Genomic DNA, 8,206 nt, shown 5'->3' on the forward strand with positions numbered 1-8,206 from the left:
AAGAACTATGTATCACTTGTATCAGAGGAGATAACTTTGCTACACGGGGATGACACCGACTCACTTGTAGGTCAACACTAGTATCACGCGGCAAAGGGGCTTGGCTCCTAAATTTATGATATAATCGCTTTAGGGTACCAAAGCAGTCATTATATCGAAAAACCATTGAGATTTTTGATAGATTCAACTCCTTTCTACTTTCTACTCCATATGAATGATCATGCCGATAATATTTACCCCACTTTGGAAATAGTTAAATAAAAAATTAAGGACATGTGAAAAAAAAGAGTAGCAACTCGAATGTGCATTCAACCAATTAACATAAGAAATGCATGTTAAACATGTTTTAAAATTTTTAACAATTGAAACGAAAAATTAGCAGGTACGTCTTCTGCAAAATTGACTTGTTGTGTGAGGCGTGTGTACAGGAGACAGTTTTTTTAACATTTGGACGTGGCTTTTGTGGGCTGTGCCTTCTCTTCTGTCCTGTAGCACGTCACACTCGACGATGCCGCTTCACAGGGTGCGCCCCGGCACGGAACGGCAACAAGTCTCGCTTCAGATCAGGGCAAAGATGCTTTGCGGAACGCGCTCATTTTTCTTTTCATTTTTGAATTACAGTAAAGACACTCTCGAAGAAACGGTACTAGCGCAAATGCGCAGTCCTCCAACCGGTCGCGGAGAAATAAATGGCAGAATCAATACAGACTCTGAAGCTCCAGAAGAATCATCACAGATTTGAAAATCCGCAAAACATGGCTAATTTTTATATCCCGAAACTAGTCGACACCATCATCCACTAATCAAATTCGAACAGGCCCCATGCACCATGTGACGGCGCCTGACTAATTTCAAACGAGGATGCTTGAATCCAACGACGGGCCCAGCGCACAGCGTCACCAGGAATGGGTACCCGTCGCTATTGCTATACTATCAAACGTTAAACCTTGGGGATTATAAACTTATGATTCTGAGATTTCCCACATGCAAACACGCTTAATTACTGTATACTTTAGCAAAAGTCGCCCCATAGCTTCGATCGAATCCACCAGCCCAAACCCCACCTCACCCTCCAGCGCAGCTCCCCGTGCGCCCCCCTGCATTCGAATCTCTATACCCGAAATGCCCCTCGGGAACACGATGTAACAAGACGGGATTTTATCCTCCTGGTGCCCATCTCAGTCATTTCGCCCCTAAAATCTCACTCGCCGGCCTAAACCCAGACCCCCAGTTCCCCAATCTCTCGTCTGTCCTCTTCTCCCCTGCAACCCACGTCCTCCCAAGAAAATGGCAGGCCTTGCTCTAGTCTAGTGCTACCTATTCCGAGAGCTTAGTGAACCGAGACTGCTCCCGTCGCAATGGCGGCTGTGCGGGTGGCGGCGGCGGCGGTAGCAGTACTGGCGTTCCTGGCCGCGTCGGCGGCGGCGCTGAACACGGACGGCCTGGCGCTACTCGCGCTCAAGTTCGCGGTGACCGACGACCCAAGCAACGGGCTCGCCACCTGGAGGGACGCCGACCCCGACGCCTGCGGCTGGACCGGCGTCACCTGCGCCGACGGCAGCGGCGGCCGGGTCGCCGCCGTGGAGCTCGCCAACCTCTCGCTCGCGGGCTACCTGCCCTCCGAGCTCTCCCTGCTCTCCGAGCTCACCACCCTCTCCCTCCCCTCCAACCGCCTCTCCGGCCAGATCCCGGTCGCCATCTCCGCGCTGCAGAAGCTCACCACCCTCGACCTCGCGCACAACCTCCTCTCCGGCCAGGTCCCCGCCGGGATCGGGCGGCTCGCCGCCCTCGCCCGCCTCGACCTCTCCTCCAACCAGCTCAACGGCACGCTGCCGCCCGCGATCGCGGGCCTCCCGCGCCTCTCCGGCGTCCTCAACCTCAGCTACAACCACTTCGCCGGCGGGATCCCGCCGGACTTCGGCGCCATTCCCGTCGCCGTCAGCCTCGACCTCCGCGGGAACGACCTCGCCGGCGAGATCCCGCAGGTCGGCTCACTCGTCAACCAGGGCCCCACCGCCTTCGACGACAACCCCGGCCTCTGCGGCTTCCCGCTCAAGATCGAGTGCGCCGGAGCGCGGGACCAGCCAAGAATCCCGCAGGCCAACCCCGGCATGGACCCCGGCGCAGCGGCGCAGGTAGGTAGACCTCCAAAGCGCCACTCGTCTCCAACAGTGCCCATTCTCGCCGCCGTCGTCGTGGCGGCCATCGTGGCGGGGCTGGTGCTGCAGTGGCAGTGCCGGCGGCGGTGCGCCGCCGCGACGAGCAGGGACGACGAACAGAAGTCCTCGTCGTCCGCCAAGGAGAAGAACACAACTTTGACGCTCGCCAGCACCGAGGAGCGGCGCGGCGGCGGGGAGGAGGGGGAGCTGTTCGTGGCCGTGGACGACGGCTTCGGGATGGAGCTGGAGGAGCTGCTCCGCGCGTCCGCCTACGTCGTGGGCAAGAGCCGCGGCGGCATCGTCTACCGGGTCGTCCCCGTCCGCGGCACCGCCGTCGCCGTCCGCCGTCTCAGCGAGCCCGACGACGCCGACTGCGCCGAGTCCGGCTGGCGCCGCCGCCGCGCGTTCGAGGCGGAGGCCGCCGCCATCGGCCGCGCCTGCCACCCCAACGTCGCCCGCCTCCGCGCCTACTACTACGCGCCGGACGAGAAGCTGCTCATCTACGACTACCTCGGCAACGGCTCGCTCCACTCCGCCCTCCACGGTAAAATCTCACGCGCAAATCCGGCCTTACTGCTAAAGGTTGCATTTTGATCTAGAGATGTTAGTAGCGGCTGAACACCTTCTTGGAACCCCAGGTGGGCCGACGGCTTCCCCGACGCCATTGCCGTGGTCGGTGAGGCTGTCCGTCGTGCAGGGCGCGGCGAGGGGGCTGGCATACCTGCACGAGTGCAGCCCACGCCGGTACGTGCACGGCTGCATCAAGTCGTCCAAGATCCTGCTGGACGACGAGCTCCGCGCGCACGTCTCCGGCTTCGGCCTGGCCCGGCTCGTCGCCGGCGCGCACAAGACCGCGCACTCCAAGAAGCTGGGCACCGCGGCGTGCGCGCTCCGCAGCGGCGCGCTGTCCGCGCTCTCGTACGTGGCACCGGAGCTGCGCGCGCCGGGGGGCGCAGCCGCGGCGGCGACGCAGAAGGGGGACGTGTTCGCGTTCGGGGTGGTGCTGCTGGAGGCGGTGACGGGGCGGCAGCCGACGGAGGGGGAGGGCGGGCTGGAGCTGGAGGCGTGGGTGCGGCGCGCCTTCAAGGAGGAGCGGCCGCTGTCGGAGGTGGTCGACCCGACGCTGCTCGGCGAGGTGCACGCCAAGAAGCAGGTCCTCGCCGTCTTCCACGTCGCGCTCGGCTGCACGGAGCCCGACCCCGAGCTGCGCCCTCGCATGCGCGCCGTCGCCGAGAGCCTCGACCGGATCAACTAATCAATCCGGCGATCCAATCATTCTCATCAATAGCAGAGCAGCCACGGATCGATCTACCAACTCCACTACCGCAACCACAAAAGCTACGGGTCAATCTACCGAGTAGCAACAATCAACAATCAGCTGTAGCTCTTAAAATCGTTAGTTCTTCAGATTAGATTTGGCAATGTTAGATTAGAAATCGTTCGACCAACCAAGAACCGTTCAGTGATGTGCACCACTAGTAACAACAACTGCGTTTGGCACTCAAAATCTTAATCTTTTTGTAGCTGCAACCTTTGCAGCCGTGTATGTATAAACGGATGATCTGGACAATTCTATCGGCCTTTTGCAAGAGTTCCATTCGGCATGCAGGATTGGTATTCTTTTCTGCGGTGAAATCTGAGAAAAGGCTTTTGCTTTGTTGGGGATTGGATTTGGAACTCGGAGAATGGGAGGTTGGTTTCGTTGCTGTTCACCTTTGGGTCAGTTGACTCTGAAAAGATGCGACAATGACACTAGGGTTGCTGGCTTGCTGCTGCATCGCCCAGCTGTGTCAGCAGCACATTGTCTTGTGTTACCCGTGTCTCCTGCCGTGCTGTGGATGCACAGAGAACAGCAACACGCGATGGCAGTGTGCGCAGGAAATTGAGCGGAGATTGGTGGATGGGTCCAGTGTCTAGGTTTAGCTTGGTGCGGTTTCTTGTTGAAAAGAACTTGTTCAAAGCGAAAAAGGATTCTCTTTCAACAACCTTTCTGAGCAAACCCTTTCAATATCCTGGGATTCCATGGAAGTAGCAACTGCACATTTGCACTGCGCGATGGGCGTATAATTGGTGCCATCATGGGGTCCGATCTAGCAGTGTCAAGATTTTAATTAGGCATAAAACTGCATGTTTAACAGCGTTTCGGATGTATTCAAACCGCTGTCATTAGATTAAGTTTTACCTGTCTTTTAGTTTAAATTTGTCAAACTTTATACTCCCTCTAGCTCATATTAATGGACTCAACTTTATCTATGTGCGTATGCATCTAGTCTGACTAGATGCATACTTTATATAGATAAAGTTGAGCCCATTAATATGGACTAGAGGAAGTACAAATTTTAATAAAATTTGCCGAGTTTTAAATTTGAGATTGTTTTAGTTGTTATTGGGGACGCCGGTTTAGGGTCGCCGGTGTGGGAGATCCCTCCTCAAGTAGAGGGAGCAACTACGAGTGATAGCAAACTGCCGACGTTGCCGATGCCTATTTGGAAGACGTCCATGGAGATGCTCTTAAGTCTTTAAGGGAGCAAATCTTTTCAACAGCCATAGTCACTGCACAGTTGCACTGCGCGATGGGTGTATAATTGGTGCCATCATGGGCTCCAATCTGGAAGACCTTATGCTTAAGCCTAAAACTGCAAATTCATCTCAAATTCAAAATGCTAGTTTGGGATGCATTCAAACCCGGAAAACTGAAAAACAAGGTGGAGGCGGGAGAGAGGAAAATCTGTCACTCTGCATGCACATGGAGAATATTCAAAACTTGAAAGGAGCAATACTGCAAATGCAGGCAACGCACTAGAACCGCATCCATAACAATTTCCCCATCTATTACATATAGGGTGTGCCTACGTCTCAGTTGACTGAGATTTTCTTAAGTCTCAGTCAACTCAGAAAAGTGCAACTACAGTTTAAAGAAAAGTGCAACTCGGTTCAGTTGCACTTTCTGTCAGAAAAGTGCAATTGCATTTTTTTAACAGAAAAATGCAACTCAAGGCATATTTTTGTAAGTGACTTAGACTTAAGAAAATCTCAGTTGACTGAGACATTGCAAAACCGTTACATATAACTCCTAGTAGTATATTGTTTGGTCAAGCTTTGCCATATTTGACTAATTATTAATGATATGTACAAAATCAAATGTAAAATGATACAGCGGTATATTACATTACGGTACCAGATATTATTTTATTTTTCTATATTTTTTTTCATATAATTGGTTAAATTTGGCAAAGTTGAACTCTGACCAAAATTTATATATGAGATTTCCGGAAAGTATTGAGGAACTGTAGACGAACTTGACATTTATGACACCAGGGCAGCATCAACCTGTGTCCTGCCTTGTGCATGCACAGCGAAGGGCAACACAACACGAAATGGCAGACGTTGGCACAAGACTGGGGCAAAGATGGGTATTGGTCCAGTGACCTATGTCTATGTGCTTGGTGCTGTTTCTTGTTTAAAGTACAGTAAGAGCATCTGCACCGGTAGCCTCCAAATAGCCGTCGGCAGGGGTGTTGGTACCTCCGTTTGGGGGGCGTCGACACTGCATCCTTCATTTAGGGGAGTTGTTCCCACACCGGTGCCCCCAAAACGGCAGCCCTAATAGATGTTTTGAATTAAAATCATAATTAATGCATAGAAAATTGAATAAAAAACATTTTATTCCACAAACTAATACATAATTAGGAGCGTGGTTTACATGAGAACATGGTTTTCCACAAACTAATACATAGTTTGAACCATGGTTGACACAAATATAAAACATTGCAAAAAAACTAAACCTAAGAGCATCTCCACCGGTAGCCCCCAAATAGGCGCCGACACCTCCGTTTGGGGGGCGCCGACACTGCATCCTCTATTTGGGGGAGCTGTTCCCACACCGGTGCCCCCAAAACGGCGGCCCCGATATATGTTTTGAATTAAAATCATAAATAAATGCATAGAAAATTGAATAAGAAATATTTTATTCCACAAACTAATACATAATTGTGAACGTGATTTACATGAAGATATAGTTTGGAACATGGTTTTCCACAAACTAATACATAGTTTGAACCATGGTTGACACAAATATAAAACATTGCAAAAAAACTAAACATAACTAGGCCGGTCATCGCAAGTTTCGTGTGTTCCCTGCCAAGAAAGAACACTCGAGGGCACACCCAGTCACCCAAACTGGAAAATCCAGCTGGCGAGGGTGCCCCTGTTGGTTCTTTCGATGAAGAACATCCGAAAACATGCGAGCCGATATTCGCTGCGAAGTAACAACACTTGTCAGTCGTCCTCCTCGGCGCTGTCGACGTGGTAGTTCCGGCGGCAACGCGTGTCGTCGAACACCTTGACGCTCATGTCCCTGTCGCCGAAGTAGGAGAACACGAGCACGAAGCCGGCTTGGAGGCTATGGTGGCGCGCGAACTTCTCCCAGCCGATGTGGAGGTACATCTTGCCGCGCGCGTCGTAGATCACGTCCACGATCCACCGGTAGTAGCCGCACGAATCCTCCCGCAGATGCAGCATGCCCGGGCAGTCGTCGCCGGCGACAAAGTCGGCGAAGGTGTCCCGCAGCCTCTGGATGTCGCGTGGGTCGCCCTTGAGGACGAGGAAGAACTCGAACAGCACGGGCCTCTCCTCGTCCATCTCCGACGATGAAGACGACGGCGTCGCAGGCGACGGAGTGTGTGCACCTATGCCGCGCCCACGGCCACGACCTCTGCCGCGCCCACGGCCACGACCACGACCGCGACCTCGGCCTCGACCAGACATGGTGTCGTCTTTTCAGATGGTGGCGGCTAGGGTTGGGGAGAGAGGCGCTAGGGTTTGTGTGTGAGAGGCACGATGAGAGGCGGCCCTTTTATAGGCCGGAGGGAGGCGGAGGAGCAGGGGAGCGGTGGCGCTCATTAACGGTGACACGAAGAGCAAGGCGCGCCCGACGGGACGGTTCGCTGCGCGTCAGCGGAATCTGCACCGCCGCTGCGCCCCAATTAACTCCCGTCGCGAGGTAGGCGACGGTTAGGTTAAAATTGAATGAGCCGCTGACGCGTCGGCCCCGCCACTCCCCGCTGGCGTCGACTTTTGGGATGTGTGGCTGACAGGCGGCTCCCACGCCCAAAACATTCAGCCTCGCGAGGCGTCGGCGCGCCCGATTCGTGCCCTTGGCAAAGGGGACGGCACGGGGTTGCCGACGATTCTATTGGGCTCCAAAATTGGCCGGCGCCGTATGGGGCGCGCCGGTGCGAGCCCATTTTCGCTCCCGGCCCCCAAAATGCTATCGGGGCCGGTATCGGGGGCGCCGGTGGAGATGCTCTAACTAGGCTGGTCATCGCAGGTTTCGTGTGTTCGCTACCAAGAAAGAACACTCGAGGGCACACCCAGTCACCCAAACTGGAAAATCCAGCTGGCGAGGGTGCCCCTGTTGGTTCTTCTGAGGAAGAACATCCAAAAACATGCGAGCCGATATTCGCTGCAAAGAAACAACACTCGTCAGTCATCGTCCTCCTCGGTGCTATCGACGTGGTAGTTCTGGCGGCAACGCGTCTCGTCGAACACCTTGACGCTCATGTCACTGCCACCATACTAGGAGAACACGAGCACGAAGCCGGCTTTGAGGCTGTGGTGGCGCGCGAACATCTCCCAGTCGATGTGGAGGTACATCTTGCCGCGCGCGTCGTAGATGAGGTCCACGATCTACCGATAGTAGCCGCACGAATCCTCCCGCAGATGCAACGTGCTCGGGCGGTCGTCGCCGGCGACGAAGTCGGCGAAGGTGTTCGGCGGCCTCTGGATGCCGCGTGGGTCGCCCTTGAGGACGAGGACAAACTCGAATAGCACGGGCCCCTCCTCGTTGAAAGAACATTTCCCGCCCTTTTGGGTTTTGTGTGTTTGATGTCAACACTAGGTATATTTTTATGTGTGTTGATGTAGACAGGTACAAGCTATCAATAAATATGTTGGATCGGTGAAATGGTATGGCTGTTCTGAAGTTCTGCAGGTCATTTTGTTTCTGGCGGAAGTTCCGGCCCCAGCAGGCGGAAGTTCCGCCCTGG

The 8,206-nt window shown here is 54.1% G+C and overlaps 1 protein-coding gene across 1 annotated transcript; it reads left to right on the top strand.

The window, feature by feature from the left end:
* The first annotated feature begins 1,226 nt into the window (after window positions 1-1,226).
* On the top strand, window positions 1,227-3,763 carry LOC127316857 (receptor protein kinase-like protein ZAR1). The gene is made up of 2 exons (XM_051347325.2): window positions 1,227-2,703; window positions 2,798-3,763. The coding sequence occupies exons 1-2, from the start codon at window positions 1,359-1,361 to the stop codon at window positions 3,412-3,414; spliced, it is 1,962 nt and encodes a 653-aa protein (XP_051203285.1). The 5' UTR covers window positions 1,227-1,358; the 3' UTR covers window positions 3,415-3,763.
* The last annotated feature ends 4,443 nt before the right edge of the window (window positions 3,764-8,206 follow it).

This window comes from Lolium perenne, chromosome 7 (assembly GCF_019359855.2).
Source record: "Lolium perenne isolate Kyuss_39 chromosome 7, Kyuss_2.0, whole genome shotgun sequence".
Lineage (NCBI taxonomy): Eukaryota > Viridiplantae > Streptophyta > Magnoliopsida > Poales > Poaceae > Lolium > Lolium perenne.